At 38.2% G+C, this 20,015-nt stretch overlaps 1 protein-coding gene across 3 annotated transcripts in view; it reads left to right on the top strand.

The window, feature by feature from the left end:
* The window catches only part of LOC132127796 (rab GTPase-activating protein 1), a 125,857-nt gene that overhangs the window by 86,413 nt on the left and 19,429 nt on the right, over positions 1-20,015 (top strand). For all 3 annotated transcript variants that reach the window (XM_059539911.1, XM_059539910.1, XM_059539913.1), the window contains 6 exons: positions 9,111-9,224; positions 11,273-11,347; positions 11,629-11,754; positions 12,598-12,741; positions 13,291-13,332; positions 13,672-13,800. In XM_059539911.1, the coding sequence (XP_059395894.1) occupies positions 9,111-9,224; positions 11,273-11,347; positions 11,629-11,754; positions 12,598-12,741; positions 13,291-13,332; positions 13,672-13,800 (630 nt within the window). The remainder of the gene's footprint in view (positions 1-9,110; positions 9,225-11,272; positions 11,348-11,628; positions 11,755-12,597; positions 12,742-13,290; positions 13,333-13,671; positions 13,801-20,015) is intronic.

The raw sequence follows: 20,015 nt of genomic DNA, 5'->3' as shown, positions 1-20,015 counted from the left end.
TTTCTGTTAAATTGTAAGTTTTATGATTTCAGTTGATTAGACATGGTTTTTGATTAATGGCTTATTATTATTTATTTATTTATTTAACCAGAGTCTTTAAAAATGAAAATGGAAAAAAATGGAATTTGGAAAAAAATTTAATGGAATTTGGGCAAAAAAAAAAAACAATTTCATAGCGCTACTCAGATTAAAAACACCCTTTTTTCAGCCATTTCAAAGAAAAAAAGGCTACAAAATATGCTCAGTGTAACACTATGTGCTAACTCAGTTGCCACAGTGATTGTTTACATAATACATTGTACAATTGAGTCTCATTAAAGCTTTCTTCAGTCACTAATGTATTGTAAGAGACCCTGGAGAGTGCTGGTTCTCCCTGACATGTGGCCAGTGGGTGATATGTTGAAGGGAAGGGGATGTGGAGCCTCCCTGCCTTCCTCTTAAGTAAGGGAGTGATTGGACTACAGTGAACCCACCAACTCACCCACCCTCAGTTTTTAGCTCCCTTTCATCAAGCTCAATATATTTTTTATAATCAGCCTCCCCAAGATAAACAAAATGCCATGTTCGCCTATTATTGCCTATCAGAAAAAAACCACCATAAACAATGGTCAAGAATAAAAAGTGCAGTGCTTCCTGCGGAAGCAGCCTTCCCCCAGCACACACACAATCTCACCATCACTGTCGAAACACAGCACAAGTTATGTTTTGTGCTCCACGCTCACGCAAGAGGTTCACACAGATCTACTTTTAAACGGTTCTTACATCACCATGATTTTCTTAACACTTCTCCAAGTCTAGGATGACTTTCCCTAATACTGGCTGCACATATATATGGTTCCTTATCTGAAACATAAAGAATAGTGTCTTCCCAACAACCCCTGAACCTGTTAAGACTTCCTTCTGCTGGAGTTTCAGGACGGAGGGTGAGAAGGAGAGTTTTGGAAAAAACATGGCATTTTCCTTGGCTTCAACCATTAATTCTTTGTTTATTATTCATCTTTTCCTGCCATTCTTTGCATTCTTGCCTTTATTTAATTCCTCTTGTTCGTTTCCACGGAAATGCTTGAGAGGAAGAGATTTGTGCCTCTTAAACTGAAGACCTGATGCTTGGTTCCTGCTCATTTCCTCATGCATCACATTTTCAAGACCACTTTTGGGTCAATGACATAATGCTGCTTTATTTATTTTTTTGGTCCTTTACTTTCACTGTAAAAAATGAATCTGTAAAATAACAGAAGAGTTACTTGCAGCCTATTAAACGGGACAATATCCAATAATTTAGCGGACATTTCCGTTACCTCTAAAACACAATGCAGTGCAGTGTAAAATTCAAAATACTGAGGAAATACCTGTAAAAATAAATACAGAAATAATCCTTTAAATTATATAGTTCTGTTTTTACAGATTTTCTTAAATGTATTAATTGTAAATTAAATTCATACATACAGCGATTGAAATTCACCGCTTATATGTTTGGTATGTATTATTTGTAATTGGTAAATTAAAATATTTTTTTATAATATTTATAGTAGTATTTATTTTAGAATTTGGAGAACTGTTAAAATGTTACAATATTATAAATATTTGAAAAACTACTGTCTACTGTATGTAGTTTATTAAAATGTACTATTTTGTTGTATTATATGGTACAACTAAAAATTATATTGTCTATTGTATTGACTACCATAACCCAAAAAAATGATATTAACTGATATTTATAAACAAAAAAATTAATGACACTTGTTAAAAAAAAAACCTAAATAAAAAAACCTTTGAACTATATACCTTGATGTGGACATCTATTTCAGGTGCAGGAAACATTTACTTTTCTTTTAATCATTAAACCACATGACATTTTCAAAATCATCATGTTTATTAAAATTTTTTCTTTAATTTGTTTCAAATTTTTAAACATGTTTTCAAAGGCATTTGACCATTTGTAAATTTGTTAAAGCTTTTTTTAAGGTTTTCCTTCCCAGTGGCTGCTCTCTCTAATCTAAGGCTAAACACTTTGTATCACCTCGATCTGATCTTCCTCAGAGACGTGCTCCGGGTCAGGTGCAGTCTACTCAGACTGGTTCGATTATGCTCTCATCTCAGACTGACCTATTTTTAGCCCTCTGCTAGTTTCTTCTCAGACCCTTTTCCATTGTCTTCTCATCTTGCAGGCCGGTGCTGGTGTGAGCGGTGGGTCAGTCTGCCTCATGTTCGGCCTGAGTTTGCTGAGCTGCTGGCTGAAGATGCATTATTTAGTGGCTCCTCTCTTCCACATAAACATAGCATCAATTATAGAAAGAGAGGGTAATTAATCTTTGAAAAGGGGTATGCTTACTAAGGCAGGAATCCGCTTTTAGTGCAAATGTGTGGGAGCGCTTTCGAGCGCCCTGCACTCACGCACACCGGTCTGTTTGGCATTTCTTTGGAAAACAAATGTTCCCCGAATGTTATTTCCTGGGCTTTAGTCATGGTACCATTGTTAGCAGGTGGCAAATGACTTGTATTACATGTGGGATGGTGTGAATTAGGTAGGTTGGAGGCTCAAATCTACAACGCCTATGGCGACTTTCTGTGAGGGTCAAAAGAGAGACTGGAGAATTGGTGACAGAAGGAATGGAATAAATGCATTGGACATATTGCTTTGCTTTCATTGCCTTGTTCCATTCCTTCTGTCTCCATCTTTCAATGTGAGCGGCGACTGATATTAATCATGCTTTTTGGAGAAGATTGTGGTCTTGTGCTGGAAAGAGGATGAATAAAACATGGTGTCCTGAATTCAGACTGAACCCGCCGCCCAGACATACAAAACCCAAAGAGAGTTGGGAAAACCAGAGGAGAGTCCCTTCTCTACCAGAATAAATGCTTTGTCTGGTGTGCGTGTAGTCTGATTTTTAAACTAAGTGAAATGTTTTTTTTTGTTCACAGATTGACTTTAAATAACAGAGTTTGACAATAAATTGATTTATTACATTTTATGTATTGAAATGTTACAAATGATTTCTATTTAAAGGTGCCATGTGCAAAAATTGAGGTAAAAATATCCAAAAAATGACCTACACGCATCAAAAGAATGAGAAGAAATAAGGGCGATGATGTCATTAAAAAAATGTCAAGTTATAGTGCTGCAGAGATATCAACCTTAATTAGCATTAGCATTACTAGCCCCGGCCCGACAGGTGTCGTAATACCAGTTTCGGCCATGGGAGGCGGTATGCGGGCAACATAACCACCAGCCAACCTGCAATACACGAATAACTCACACGGCTTGTGGGCGTACCTGAACCTGATGTCAATCGTGTGGAAAGTACAGCCCACTACTTCAGTTCAGTTCAGGGAAGAGAGCGTAAGGATGACTGAAGGCCTTGGCAAGAGACCACCACCCGCTACAGGGAAACAACCGCGCTCGGAATCACAAATCAAATCCGATAAGAAAAGGAGCCGAACCAGAGTAAACATCGGCATTGCTTTCAATCGCTGGAGACAACTGATGGACCTGAAAGAAATGAGGTTCGACACCGAACTTGCAACATTTCTTTTGGATTGGTAAGTTAGATAATGTAAGTATTTCGCTAGAAGTTTGTTTTATATGTTTGTGTATTTTTTTTCTGGAAGTTATAACATAGAAATGTATCAAAGGCTGTTCTATAAACGTGCTAATATTAGCGATGGCTAACCGTAGCTGCGTTTGATAATTAGCTAGCTATAACTTACCCATTTTTTTATATCATAACTAACCTGCTCTGTCTAGTCTGTTGGTCTCCGTGTCCTCTTTGCTTCGTGGTTTTTCTGTACGTGAGAAAATGGATGTGTGGTGTGAAAAGAGTCAATTGCGTTTGTCTCACGGTGAATGCTTGAGAGTTGGCAGCTCTGGTTACGTTGGTTGGCGCTAGCTTGGTTGGCGAATGCTGTCTGTCAAATTAATTTAATTCAAATAATGTGTATATACAACTCAAAATGTAATATGAACAAAACGAATAGGAACATATTCACTGGTAAAGGTGAAGGGGAGTAGCTTGAAGATGTCATGTTTCAAAATCACTTGACATCACCCAACGTTCCTCTGGAGGCAAAACGTCCTCTTAGGCTTCGGCTATGGCTGTAGGGTTGTTGTGAATGTACGGGCGGAGCATAGAGACTATGCCGTTTCTCGTTTGTTACTCTAGAGTAGACCAATTCACTTTATTGAGGCATACTGCCCCCATCTGGTATGGAATGTGGAGTATGACTTGATTTTTTTGCCAGACATGACAGATGGCACCTTTAAAACAAATGCTTTTGTTTTGAACTTTCTATCCATCATAACATCTTGAAAAAATATGGTTTCCACCAAAACATTAAGCAGGAAAACTGTTTTTCAGTGCTGATAATAACTAGAATTTTTTTCTTGATGAAGGATCATGTAACACTGAAGACTAGAGTGATGATGCTGAAAATATATTTGAATAGAAAACATTGTTTGACATGGTAATAATATTCAAAATATTCCTGTTTTTTTTTAAATGAAAAATACAGCCTCGGTGAACATGAGACTTCTTTTAAAAAAAAGTATTCAAGTATTTTGAATGCATGTGTTAATATAATGGTGTTCATGCATATAATGCAATTATGATTTATGTTTGATGTGTTGAGAAAAACAGAATTCTGAAAGACCAGGATTTTTTTCCCATGCTCAGGCAAGTGTGTGTGTGTGTGTGTGTGTGTGTGTGTGTGTGTGTGTGTGTGTGTGTGTGTGTGTGTGCGTGTGCGTGCGTGCGTGCGTGCGTGCGTGCGTGCGTGCGTGCGTGCGTGAGTGCGTGCGTGTGCGCGTTAGATGTGCACTAATGAGTCATTACCCTTCTTCTCTTGTGTCTCTGATATTAGAGAGAGCATTTAATAATTCACTGAAATTATGATAGATAGTTCAGAATGTGTCTCATCCAAATGTATTTATCCTCAAGTTGTTCCAAATCTCCCTGTTTCATTAATCACACTCACTATTCCAGAAATACACGCAGTGCCTTTGCTGTAGTCTGTGAGTTACTCTTTGAGTATGTAATAACTGATGGGCATGATGTAATATTTAGCATTATTGTCTTTTGAAATGGCAAAAGAAAGAGGCAGCAGTTTGCCCTCAAGCCTCCAAACAGATGTTTGTATAATCTTTTGTTAAAGTATATAATCTATTATTAGAGTGTTGTAACATATGCTGCAAAGCTGTAAGTAACTCTCTAACATTTTTTTGTATATGAGGTACATTATAGGATGGGCCACATCATCTGATTAGTAAGGTGGACTAGTTTATCTAGTTTTTTGATTATAGTTTTTCTGTATGTATATGCTGTAAAGGGGATGCACTTACACTTTATTTTTCTATTATATGTAATGCTGCTTTGATGATGCAGTTTTTATTTTATAAAGGCCTTATCCAAATAAAATGAAGATAAGATCATATGTGATTGTGATTTCTTTTCTTTTTTTGTGAGCCAATATTTGAGTTTTTAAAACTCAAGCTTTTAAAGTAGTATATGTGGAAGTAGTATATCTGGAAGTATATGTAGAAAATGTGTTTTCTTTGGGTAGTTCCTCTGCATCTTTTTCTTGTCTTACAAAAAAAAAAAAAAAAATCTTAAATAAACCAAATGCATTAAAATAATGAACCATTGATCAACAGAATCACAGATACATAATTCACTCTGCCATTCTGAATGAGAAAAAATCAATCTTGTTGTAAATTCAATTGATTCACTGTTAACCCAAATATCCACAGCTGTGCTAAAGGTTTTTCTTTTAAGACTGATTCATCTACTAGATTAAGGATGGCTTGAATTGAACTGACTGTTGCTATATAACCCAGCCAGAAATAAACACAGGGCATTGCATTGCGCTTTGTTTATGACTCTTAGTTTTTCGAGAGCAAAATTTAGCATCCAGAGAAATTGAATTCAGCATTTTTGTGCTATCACGAGCTGACTTTGAGCATTCACTTTGACGTGAAAAATAAAGTGACTGGTTTTGCAGTGTGACAGAAATAGGAGCGGCTGTCCGTCAACAGTCTGCAGCTTCAGGCGCTCACACTTTGTTTATTAATGGAGAGATCTAGTTTAATGTGATCTAGTTTTTTGTGTCTGAGAGAGTTGTTGTTCTGAATACTTTACATGGTGAGGACATTATAAAGTCTATGTACAACGGTTAGCAGATACTGATTTCTGACCAGTAGGTTTGAGAGGTTGTGCAGAGCTTGTTTTACAAACTCGAAAAGTTGCAATTTATGTTACTTGAAATAAACTGTTTTGTCAGTTACGTGAATCTTAAAGGGACAGGTTACCCAAAAATGAAAATTACGTCTCGAAGTTGTTCCAAACTTGTATGAATTTCTTTATTCTGTAGAACACAGAAGAAGGTATTTTGAAGAATGTTGGTAGTCATTGACTCCCATAGTATATATTTTTTCATACTATGGACGTCAACAGTTTAGTTGCCACACTATCCCTTTAATAGAATTAGAACATTTGCTTTCTTCAGTTACACGTCCATCCTTTTAGCAACATCTTAAATAATTCAAATCCACAGGAACTTACAGTACAATCCCAAGTAGCCTGTTTAAATTAAATAGATTGAAATTGGATCACAGTGAACTGGAGTGGTAATGTAACATCTCCTCCAGAGTGGGTCTGCCTGTCTGTCTTTTGCTTTCAGTATCATCCCCACAGGATCTGTCATGACATTTGACATGTTCTTTCAGTCTTGTATCGATTGTGTCATGTGACCTTTTAATTGGCTGATTAAGTAAGCCAGTCAAAGATAAGAGTCACATCGACCAGCTTACAGTTTAGATGTTTGTTCCAAACGCTTGGACAGATTAGTGATTTTCATCTGTGTTTCTGAAAGACATGGGTAATCTGAAGTCCTGCTGAAAAGACTTCCTTCTGTGGGACACAAAAAGAGAATTTTTATGCTGTTATTTTCCATATAATGAAAACATACCATGATTAAGGCCTGTCAAGCTTCAAAAAAGTACTGTACATTGAGGAGTTTTGGTCCATTTTGTTTAGCTGAACAGTGCCAACTGAGGAAGCACTAGTATCGTTGGTGTTTGCTAGATGGCCTCCACCATGTACATGGGACCAAACAGACTATACCTCTGACACTCGAAACTCTGAAACACTCATATGCTGAGCCTGTGGGGTATTCAACATACTCTGCGTGTCTGTGACGCCGAAGGACACACTCTTGAGCACATGCATACATACGTGTTCCCCCCAGGTTGTCCACATTGCTTTGTGGGGGTGAGAACACAATGTTCCAGTGAACTGATCTTGATGCACTTTGTGTGTTCGTTTTTTGACATGTCCGATCCACTGCCCCCTAGTGGACAGGAGTCAAATGTGCTTTATTTATCTATACACATATAAAACAAATGGGGACGTGCTTGACACAACAACACTGGCTCAACCGAGCGGCAACCTTCTACTCTCTCTCGTGAAACCAACAAGGAAGTGACTAAAACTGTAATTCACCGACTGGCCGCTTGAGGCTGGCTGCAAAAGGGAGTCAATCCCATAGATTCCCCATGTTAAAATGCCCAACTTTACAGCAGAAAAAACATGTTTACAGCCTGGTGCAAAAATAATTTTGGTCTATATAGCTAATTTTGCCGTTCATGACAACCGTGAGGGGGTGAATTTCTTTATAACTCATCCGTTTAAATTATATTAAGCCTTAAAGTTCTGCATAATTAAGGGCGTGGCCCAGCTAACCAGCTCCCGCCTTTTTGCCCGTTTTCAATTATCTGGAAGTGACGCGTTGCCAAGACGGCGACGGCTGGCTCCGCCCACTTTGCGTTTCAAAAACGCTCTTCAGGAATCTACGGGTGACGTCACGGACACTACCGTATTTTTCGGACTATAAGTCGCACCTGAGTATAAGTCGCATCAGTCCAAAAATACGTCATGATGAGAAAAAACATATATAAGTCGCACTGGACTATGTCGCATTTATTTAGAACCAAGAGAAAACATTACCGTCTACAGCCCTATGTTTTCAGTGTAGTCTACAGGAGCACTGAGCAGCATAGAGCGCCCTCTCGCGGCTGTAGACGGTAATGTTTTCACTTGGTTCATTTCTCTTAGTTCATTTCTCTTGGTTCATGTCAAATTAATTTTGATAAATAAGTTGCACCTGACTATAAGTCGCAGGACCAGCCAAACTATGAAAAAAAGTGCGACTTATTGTCCAGAAAATACGGTAAATCCATGTTTTTATACAGTCTATGGGCTCAACCTTTGGCTAGAGTTTGGGATGAGATGCAGGGTTTGAATTTCGGCACAGGATTGCGCATAATTCTACTGATTCCCGCAGTTTTCCACTTGTAACGTGGGAAATTCTTGCAAATATTTCAACATGAAAGACGCTTGCGACAGATGACAGAATATATCATTTGCCGTTCTTTTGAGTCGTACAATTTATAACATTCAAGTGCTTAATTCAGTACTTGCGCTCTGTGACTGTGAGACCCTTTCTGTGAGCCCCTCACACCCAAAGAGCGCGCACATAGAGATGCATCTGAGAGTGCACGCCTTTGCACGTAAACGGCCAAATACATACAAAAATTTGGCAAAGTGCCCATTTTGATCAGTGTTCATGTAAACGGTCAATTTATACTAAACATTTTTGGTATACAGGCTATTAAGTAAACAGTTAAAAAAAAAATAAAAAAACCTTGCTGCTGACTGTCATTTATATTTATTTATATATTGAAAACTAACCAGTGTTTTTTTAAAGGTAAATAGACTATTCTGTTGATTTTTCTGTACCTGAATATTACTGTTAAACCTACCTGAAAAACTCAAAGCACAGTTCATTTTAGTTGTTCATTTATTATAACGAAATTCAGGCCCTGGGATTGTCCATTTGTGCAAAGTCAGATGTGGTTTTTATTATTTTTGCACTTCAATTTTGTGTTCATACTGGGATGGAAATCACACATTTTGCATTATAATTGCAATGTAATTTTATATTTTGGCATTAAACACTATTAGCTGTGCCTCATTATTCATAATTCATAATTTCAGAAATTAGCTGAAATTTCTCTTTCTTTCTCTCTCTCTCTCTCTCTCTCTCTCGTCTTTTATTAGGAATCCCCACAGGACAGTGCCATCACTCGTGACATTAACCGTACGTTTCCTGCACACGACTACTTCAAAGATACGGGTGGTGACGGACAGGACTCTCTCTATAAGATCTGTAAGGTGAGCAGATGATCTCTCTGCCATTTGTCTGCTCCGCTCCGATTCTGCACTTCTGCTCTGCTTCTGTTCATTTATCATCTTCAGCTCTGCAAAATCAATTTCCTACCATTAAGAAAAGTTAAATGTGCACATTTTGACTGCTCCAGTTTCTTTATAAACCTTAATTTGATAAATTTTCTTTAACTTATTTTAAGTTATATGTTATATGTATAAAGATAGATACAGTAGCTTGATGGATTTCAATGATTGATATGTAGATGGATGTATATAATTGATGTATAGATGAATATCTAGATATGTGAATAGGTGATGGGATGGATGAGTGATAGATATATAGATGGATGTACAGTATCAGTAGTTGTGTAGTAGGGCTGCACGGTATTGGGAAAAAATGACATTGCGATATTTTATTTTTCTGCGATATATATTGCGATATTTTTTCTTACAAACAAAAATGGGGTGAGCACACTTACATTCTCATTTCGTGTTGTTTGAAAACGGCTCGCTCTCTCTCTCTCTCTCTCTCTCTCTCTCTCTCTCTCTCTCTCTCAATTCAATTCATATTGCTTTATTGGCATGACATACAAAGGTACATATTGCCAAAGCATTGTACATAGCAGAATAGAAACAAACAAAACAAAAATACATATATATTCATAAGAAAAAAAATTACATGCAAAATAAATCCATATACATTTCTATAAACATTGATGGTACTTCTAATGTACTCTCTCTCTCTCTCTCTCTCTCTCTCTCTCTCTCTCTCTCTCTGTCTCTCTCGCGCTCTCTCTCTCTCTCCCTGTCTCTCACGCGTGCTCTCTCTCTGTCTCTCTCGCGCGCGCGCGCTCTCTCTCTCTCTCTGTCTCTCTCGCGCGCGCGCTCTCTCTCTCTGTCTGTCTCTCTCGCGCGCGCTCTCTCTCTCTCTGTCTCTCTCTCGTGCGCTCTCTTTGTCTCTCTCGCGCTTCCTCTCTCTCTGCCCTGTTAAACTTGCATGTGGTTTTCAGTCCTGTCAATTATAAACTTTCACTCTATGATGGTTAAGCTGTGCAATTAATCCGCGAATCACACTGTCAAGGGCAGGGGAGTAGCTGGCCCGTACAGTTAATGAATAACGGATCAACTACGACAGCCTACATCGCACATCCTGCGATGTGACTATCGTGGATTCGTACATCGCGATATCGATGCTTAAACGACACATCGTGCAGCCCTATTGTGTAGCTATATTGATGGGTGGATGAATGGATGTAGCTGGATGAATTATAGATTTCTAAATAGGTGAATGGATGGATATGGTCAAATGGATATATTGATGTATCGATGGCTGGATGAAAGATGGATAGATAGATATATAGCTAGATAGATGTAGATGAATGTATATATCTTTAGATGGATATATAAATGCATGAATGGACATATTGGATTGATTGGATGTCTATCAGCCAATAGATAGATAGAGAGGGAGAGATTTAACACAATCTTTGAATGAGTTGGCTTTAAAGCATGTAAATATTTGTACACAAGTCTCTCATACTGTACTACAGTCTGGTGTAGTACTTCAGTTTATAGACGATCAGTTTAATAAATACAAAACACTCAAATCATCTCAAATTTATGCCCTAAAATAAAGAGGTCAGTGGGTTTACTGTAAAAGTCACAAATGATGAGGGAAAAGAGACCGATGGTTGGATTTCCATCTTTGGGCGTCTCTTAATAATTCACCAGCCCTCTCTCCGACTGTTACCGCCATCATTCATACAGCACTATAGATTTCTCATATTGACCACACAGTGTGATTCAGTTCTCTCAGCCCACAGTTCACAAAGTTTATTAGCACCACAGTCTGTAATTGTCACAGTATTAGCTGACATTTTAACACAGTTTTCAGAGGTATGTAGGTCAATCTGTAAGTATTCCATCAAGCCTTCAAATCTGATTCGCACTTCAGTATATTCAAACGTGCCACTAAAGACATTAGGCTTCAGTTCTCGTGTGTAAGCAGTTATTTTTAAGCAGCACTGAAACAATCTGTATCTTCCATCCTACAGGCATATTCTGTGTATGATGAAGAAATTGGTTACTGTCAAGGCCAGTCTTTCCTTGCTGCTGTGCTGCTGCTACACGTGAGTATCACAGACTCCTGAAGCAAAGCGGTTTGAACCAATGATGTCTACATTTTACATTTAATATAATGAATATGTAGTCAAAACTACACTGTTGCATTAGATTGGCTGCTGATGTTTGCCCCCAGACTGGATTCTCCCCTTGGTTTGAGCTAATATGACATCATCCTTTGAGATTTGAGACAGTGCCATCTAGTGGGGATTTCCTGTTGTGTGATATTGCCAGCCTGATGTGATTGTGGTGTTAGTAGATCTGTGTTTGTGATGCGATTGTGCTGTAGATGCCAGAGGAGCAGGCGTTCAGCGTGCTGGTCAAGATCATGTTTGAATACGGTCTCAGGGAGCTCTTCAAGCAGAACTTCGAAGACCTGCACTGCAAGTTCTTCCAGCTGGAGAGACTCATGCAGGTTAGTGGTAGAAACTAACATCAGTTCACATATTTGATTACAAATAATGACAGTTTATGCAAAAGGACAAAATAAAGGCACATTAAAGCTTTATAATGGCTGTGAATCGAGAATTTGAAGCCCAAATAAAGTGCATTATTACCCAAATGCATCGATTCACTTCACCCCCCAGAGCCATGTGACACACTTTTTTGAGCTTCAAAATCTCAAACCCTATTCACCGCCATTATGAAGCTTGGAAGAGCTTTATATTTGTCTTAAAGAATTCATATACACCTAGGATAGCTTGAGAGTGAATAAATCATAGGGTAATTTTCATTTTTGGGTGAACTATCCCTTTAAATAACTAAATAGGCAGTTTTTCCCTTGAAGTAATAATCTCAGACACATATATTTTGTCAAATAAAGTAAGATAAATTGCACTGAAGAATACAAATGTGTTATTAATATATCAGGAATGTAAGTGTGTTTTATCTTGTGGAAAATCTGCTCGTCTTACATGACACAATACTCATACACTACCATTTTAAAAAGTCTGTGAGATTTGCTAATGAAAGCATTAAAAAAGTTTCTTATGCTCACCACGGCTGCATTATTTAACAAAAAATACAGTAAAAACAGTAATATTGCTAAATATTACAAATTGAAAGAACTGTTTTCTATTTAAATATATTTTATGTCATTTATTCCTGTGACCAAAGCTGTATTTTCAGCATCGTTACTCCAGTCTTCAGTGTCACATGATCCTTCAGAAATCATTCAAATAGCTGATTTGCTGCTCAAGAAACATTTTCTATTATAATTTGTATTATCACAACTGTCTTCTTCCTCTGTGTGTTGCAGGAATATATTCCAGACCTGTACGCACACTTCCTGAACCTGGGTCTGGAAGCACACATGTATGCCTCCCAGTGGTTCCTCACACTCTTCACAGCCAAGTTCCCTCTTTACATGGTCTTTCACATCATAGACCTTCTGCTGTGTGAGGTAACATTTCATTCTTACCTGCTTTCTTTTTGGATATATTTTTCTAATGTTTTCTTTGCCTAGTTTACCTGTTAATTCATAGTTTAGGACTGTTCCCTTTTATTTTGATATCTATAAACCATCTTTTGTCATTTTGAAATCATACTAATTTCTCATGGTCCAATGTAACTGATAGACCACAAAAAAATCACAAATCAGAACGGAATTAATCAAATCTAATGCAAATGCTCACTGATGATTGTGCTGATGTTTTCCCATCAAAAATATGCCACTTCCTGCAGAATGATGTCAGTAAGTATATGGCAGATGTAACAGGATGTAAATATTGAGGACAAAATAATAAACCTATAGATGATGGCTGCAATATTTAAAACATTTAATAAATTGCCAGTTTGTTCAAGTAGAAATGAGCAAATACAGCAACATTCAGTAAATTCACTCCCAATTCAAAATTCTGTCTTGGAAAATATTTTGTCTAATATTATAAAACCTATGTGACATGGGCATGAAAATATACTTGATATTGAGATTAGTTTTTTCTCCTTTCAGGGCATCAGTGTCATTTTCAATGTGGCCCTTGCATTATTGAAGGTAAGGAAGTGCTCAGTTGCATCATTTCATCTATTCCTCAGATGTTTCACCAAGGAAATATAATAAATATGCAAGCCTGTGCTGTTTCTTGAAAATTAAACTGCAAATCACCCGTGCCTCATCATCATGGTTATAGCTATTACAAGGATGTTAGACATAATTGGCGCACCCAATAATCTGCAGCTACACTACAGAGTCATCAGATGTTACCTGGTGTGTCTCTGCTGTTCAGCCCTGTAGGAAGAGAGACAGTGCACCACTATCACACCTCAGCAGCAGAAAAGAGCATCACTAACTACTTGCCTCTTGACACTTTCTTAAACTCTCTTCTATCCACAGACATCTAAAGATGACCTGCTGCAGATGGACTTTGAGGGCGCTCTGAAGTTCTTTCGAGTGCCAGTGCCCAAACGCTATCGCTCTGAGGAGAACGCCAAGAAGCTCATGGAGCTAGCATGCAGCATGAAGGTAACCGCCTGTGTTCAGGCTGTTTATTTAGTTCAAACGTATTTAATGTGATGATCAGGAAAGGTATAGTTCACTCAGAAATGAACATTTGCTGAAAATGTACTTACTCTCAGGTCATCCAGGATGTAGCTGAGTTTGTTTGTTCATCAGAACAGATTTGGAGAAATTTAGCATTACATCACTTGCTCACTAATGGATCCTCTGCAGTGAATGGGTGCCGTCAGAATGAGAGTCCAAACAGCTGATGAACACATCAAAGAATGTAAAGAAACAAATCTGTCATTAAAATAAAAGAACTTTAAATCAATGCTTCTGGCTAAAATATGAGTTCTCTGTCCATAATATTGTTTACTCCAGTGAAAATTTAATCTGGTCTGAATCGGGAGAGAAATATGCTCATTTCAAGCACTGTTTAAAAGTGAAAACAGACCAGATGTGTTCAAGACATTAACTGATGGACTGGAGTGGTGTGGATTATTCTGATGTTTTTATCAGCTGTTTGGATTCTCATTCTGATGGCACCCATTCACTGCAGAGCGTCCACTGGTGAACAAGTGATGTAATGATACATTTCTCCAAATTTGTTCTGATGAAGAAACAAACTCATCTACATCTTGGATGACCTGAGGGTGTATCTTTTCAGCAAGTTTGTCGATGTTATATTTTATTTTATTTATTGTTTATTATTTGTTTTTGAAGGCCTTGAAGGTAAGCAAGTGTATAGTGCAAAAAGTGAGAAGTGACAAAATTGTCATCATCATCAAAAATGATAAATGCATCGATTAGGATAGTATGGCAGTTCACAGAAAATGATACAGTAGGACCAGGGACTGATGCGAGTGGTGTTTGTACCATCAGTTGTACAGGTGTGAATGTGATTTTCATTTAGACTGAAGGTTCATTGTGTGAATAGATTTTTATTTATATAGATTTAACTCGCTTTTTTTCACATTTAATGGGACATAAAGAGTCTCGATGTAATTATCTGGATGGCCAGCAGAGGACACTGCAGGAGTAAGAAAGACCCATGATACTGAAGAGTCCTTGGTTTCGGTTTTGATCCTTTACAGCATCTGACATGTTTTGTTCAGATCAACCGAATGTTATTTACACATCTGCATTTAATTATTATATATTTTTTTATATAGTTTTTTTTCATTACATTATGCATGATCATAACAAATCATTGAAAAGTTCAATTTAAATAATTCAAATGAATAATATAGTTTTTGAGAAGGTTTTGAATTCATTTTTAGATTGAATGATTTTTTCGTCGTTTACTCACCCTCATGTTGTTCCAAACCTATACAAACGTAATTCATCTTCAAACACAAATAAAGATATTTGAATATTCTTATATCATAATTTTTCACCTATTGAAAGCCCACATAACCAAAGCTTTTAGATATTATAAAAATAAAAATCCTTATGAATCAAGCGGTGTAATCAGATGCTTCTAAGGAGACATGATCACACTATATGATTAGCAAATTTAATTATTTACTCAAAAACATTTAAACATTGATCAACACTTTGATCGATGTATCAGTTCCTCATCGCCGTGACAGATTGAGTATCCTGTAGCTCTCACTCGTTTTCCTCCAAATACAAACTAACCTTTATTTCTCTTTTCCTCATTCACAACACTGAGTCTGGGTGTGTATGTGTGCTATTTCAAAACGAGAGGCCCAGCGTTTGAAAATCTGAAGCCCAACACGGCCCCTTCCTCAGTTTAACTGACAACACACATCAGTCACGATCAAAAGAGCTGTTACACACTACGACACACGCATACACACATATTCATTTCTCTGCAGCCAGGCCTAATTGTTCCCTCGGGTGTTGCTGAAAACACACTGACAGATGAACTACTCCTGACATTGAGGGCTTTTATATGGATCTCATTTCATCTGTGGGAGAATTACAGATTAAATATGAAACAGAGCCGGTTGTGTGTCCTAGAGCTAGTCAGATATGGCGCAGTGCTAAATAGAGCTCATTTACAAACATGCACGTACCTGCGGCTCTTGCACAGTGTTCTGGTGAGAAATGACTGGTGCTGTACACACAAAACACACTCAGTCTCAGAAATTGGGTCATTCGATGAAAATGGGGTAGGATTGAGCTGCAGGTGGATAAATGTGGCACGGCTTGCGTGTTTGGGTCCAGAGTGCTGGAAGCGCATGAACAGAAATCCTGTTAAATGAATTAGCAATTAGGCTTGTTGCATTTGGATAGGTGAACTTGTACACAGCGAATCTGAAACACAGCTTTATTGCTGTTGACATCAAGTCGGGTCCTTTCGCAGGCTTGAAGTCATAAAAACTTAAAAGAGCACTATTCTTGAAATAACCAACACCCTTCGTGTCAGCCAATATGATTGGATTTTGCAATTTTGTTAAAGAGATAGTTTTTCAAAAAATGAAAATTACCCCATGATTTCCTCACCCTCAAGTCATAGGTTTATATGACTTTTTTCTTTCAGACGAATACAATCAGAGTTATATTAAAAAACATCCTGGCTCTTCCAAGCTTTATAATGACTTTAGGTGGGTGTTATTTTTCAATAGCCCAAAAAAAGTCCAATAAAGCACATCCATCCGTAATAAAAAGTGCCTCACATGCCTTGGGGAACAGCTTTTTATTGTGAACATGAATGTGACTGTTAGCGTACTTTTTATAAAATGTTAAATATGGATATTTTTCTTAAGAAACCTCATCGATTCGCTACTGGAGGCCTTAATTATTATGGATGGATGTGGTTTACTGGACTTCTTCTGGACTATTGACATATAACACCCACCCGCTCCCAAAATAAAGCTTGGAAGAGCCTGGATGTTTTTATATATACCTCCAATTACAAAAATCGATCCATGTGTGTACTGTTTGAAGCTTAGGCTAGCTTTAGACAGCTAAGCGCTAATATTTTTACCCTTAGCCTGGCTAAACATGGCTATACTCTTCTTGCCAAACACTGTCCTGTGTCCCTGCATACCTGTAAACTAGGGCTGTGCGTAGGGCTGCACGATTTGGGGAAAATGTCATATTGCGATTATTGAGGTCAATATTGCGATATGCGATTGCGATTATAATAAATTGTATCATGAGTCAACTTGATGGGTTTTAAAGGAAAATGCACACACAGATTAGTGATAATGCTAAAATGTGTATTTGTAAAACTAGAAATGTTTTCAAAATAAATAAAAAAATGAACATTTGCATTTATGTAAACTTATTTTCTCAAAAGTAAAGCTAAATAAATAAGACAAATAAAAACATACACATTTTCACAAAAATAAGATTTTTTTAACATTTTTGTCCAAACAAACATGGATGGACATTTACTCAGGATGTAACATATACTCTCTGTATACACGGTTGAAAACCCAAACCACTAAATCTTAAATGACCAACAGGTACTTCCAAATCCTCTTTCTAAACAGTTAGGCTAATCTTATCGCATTAGAGGTTCTTTGACAAAAACACAAGCATATCGACTTTCTCTGGTTTCAGACAGGAGCGATGATTTGACACAACATTGCCACTAGCACTAAAAGCTCTCTCTGATGCAGAGCTTGTTGCTTGTATGCCCAGATATTTCTGTGCTAGTTTGCATAGCCTAGGGAAGCTGACTTTGTGTGTCTTCCACCATTTCAGTGGATCTTCTCCATGGTCTACACATGGCATGTAAATGTAAACATTGATTTCAGAGGCCACTGCTTCTCTTAACTGTGCCATGGAATCGAATGTGGACAGTGGTGCTCTTGGTGCTGTGCATGTGGTTTCCTTAAAGAAACTGGCCAGAGTTTTCTTCTTGGCTTTAGCAGCAGGTGGACTTTCCACATCTTTGCTATTCTCCATCACTGCAGGGCTTTGGGCTACATACTGCTGGCCGTGAATTTCCTGAAACAATAAACAATGCACATGTTTTAGAAATTTGTTACATTGAATAATTTTTTACCAGTAAACTCTGTAGTTTCACTCACGATCAACTCGGATATGGCTCGTTCCTTTAAGGTCTGGGTCTCTTCTTCGGAGATGTGTTGTGTTCTGAACCTTGGGTCTAGGAAAGTGGTGAAGTTTAGCAAGTCCTGAATGCCTTCATATTTGCTGTTGAGGTAGCTAAGAATGTTGGATTTCAGTGACTTGGTCAGCTCAGTGTCTGCTTCGTCTTCAGCCAGCACTGAGGTGTTCAGAAGATGCAGCGCAGGTTTCACACAAGATATGCTCACATAACTTTCACCCGATAAGGCATCCGTGAAGTCCTGTAGAGGGCTGAGTGCCTTGTTTACAGATTCCAAGACCTCCAGGTCCTGCCAAGAAGGGAGTAGGTGTCGCACTTTGCGGTCTGCAGAGAGAACCTTGGACAATGCACTTTGCTGCTCCAGGACTCTTTCTATCATTTTCTGAGAGGAACCCCATCGTGTTGCGCAGTCTGTCACCATGGCATGCTCTGGGAGGTTGAGCTCTCGTTGTGCTTCCCTCAAGGCCACTCTTTTCTTCCAACTATGGGAGAAGTGGCCCACAATCTTCCTGCATATCCCAGTAGCTCTGTTAATGCATTGTGCATTCTTTTTCAGAGCATTTTCTGTGAATGATAGATGAAAAACATTTACTCACTACACATTGCAAAAACGTTTAATATTCACGTTCTGATTCCATGCCCAGTTCATATGAATAGCATAAAACACACACACACACACACACACACACACACACACACACACACACACACACACTGCCCCTTTCCCTAAACCTACCCATCACAGGAGACATGCTGCATTTTTACATTTTTAATAAAACATAGTTTTTTATGTTTTTTAAGCTATTTGAACACCTTAAATTGTAATACCAGTGTAATACGCATGTTATTATACACAATTTGTATCCTCATATCACAAAAACAAGAGCACACACACACAGTTAATATTTGTACTAAATCATGTCACAACTCTAGGCCTAATTAATTATATTGGAGTAGTAGGCAAAAATGGCAATGGCAGATTTGTTCTTTACAATCATCCATCTTTTACAGAGTTATGTTTAATGCTAATTAATAGCCCTAAATGAAATGGGCCATCTTTTGTGACACACAGAATTTTACATTGTATTTCAAGTAATTTTATTTCATTAAATCAATGGTACAACTGCCCCTAACCCAAAGTTATTTGCTTATAAAAGTACAGTAGTTTAAAATATTTGCTTTAGTGTAATATAACGAAATATGAAAGCAATTTAACTTACCAATGGCCAAATGAAGTCTATGACCAAAACACTGGATTCTAGTCCACTGATTAAGCTCCACTGCTTTGACCATGTTAGTGCCGTTGTCTGTTGTTATGGCGACCTGACGCTCCTCGCAGAGGTCCCACGCAGCCAGTGCCTCTCTCAAGCCCAAGGCTATGTTTTCTCCTGTGTGGTCGGCGGGGAAATACGATGTTTGCAGGCAGCGGCTTTTCAATTCAAACTCCTCGTCGACAAAGTGTACAGTCAAGCTAATATACGGTTCACTTGTCCTGCTTGACCACAGGTCCGTAGTGGTTGAAAAGAACGTCACTGTAGCCATTTCCTTTTGAACTTCGTCACGGCGCGAGTTATAAAGTTTAGGGATCGCTATTTGAGAGAAATAGTTTCGAGAGGGCAGTTGGTACCTCTTGTCCAGTGTGTGGATCATTTTCTGAAACCCCACTTTATTAACGGCATGTATGGGCATCATGTCTTTTGCCAAACAGTGCGTTATGGAGTCAGTGATTTCTTTATGTCTAGCCGAAGACTTATCATATGGCGTGATGCTTGCAAACACATCTGTAATTTTGTTTTGTTTTGTTCGGGGAACAGCTTGTGCCTTGTTTCCTTCGGTTGTCTCTTTCACCGTCATGCATTCCTCATATTTTTCTCTGTGATGTTTCAGGTGCTGAAATAAATTTGTCGTATTGCCTCGTGATGTAGCAACTTTGATTTTGCAAATCTTGCACAGTACCTCTCTCTGCTCAGTGTCAGTAATCCGAAATCCAAAATACCGCCATATAACAGAGGTAGAGTAATTTTTAGGTACCAGATCAGTGCTGATCTCCTCGGCATCCATCTTCTCTCTGGTATTTTCGCGCTGCGCAGTGCGCGCGCACACACACACACACACACACACACACACACACACACACAAGTGACCACGCACGCGACACGGCACGAGACGCAACACGCCTTTACTGAGACTG

The sequence above is a fragment of the Carassius carassius genome, chromosome 45, assembly GCF_963082965.1.
Source record: "Carassius carassius chromosome 45, fCarCar2.1, whole genome shotgun sequence".
Classification (NCBI taxonomy): Eukaryota; Metazoa; Chordata; class Actinopteri; order Cypriniformes; family Cyprinidae; genus Carassius; species Carassius carassius.
This window is presented reverse-complemented; position numbering and strand designations above follow the sequence as displayed.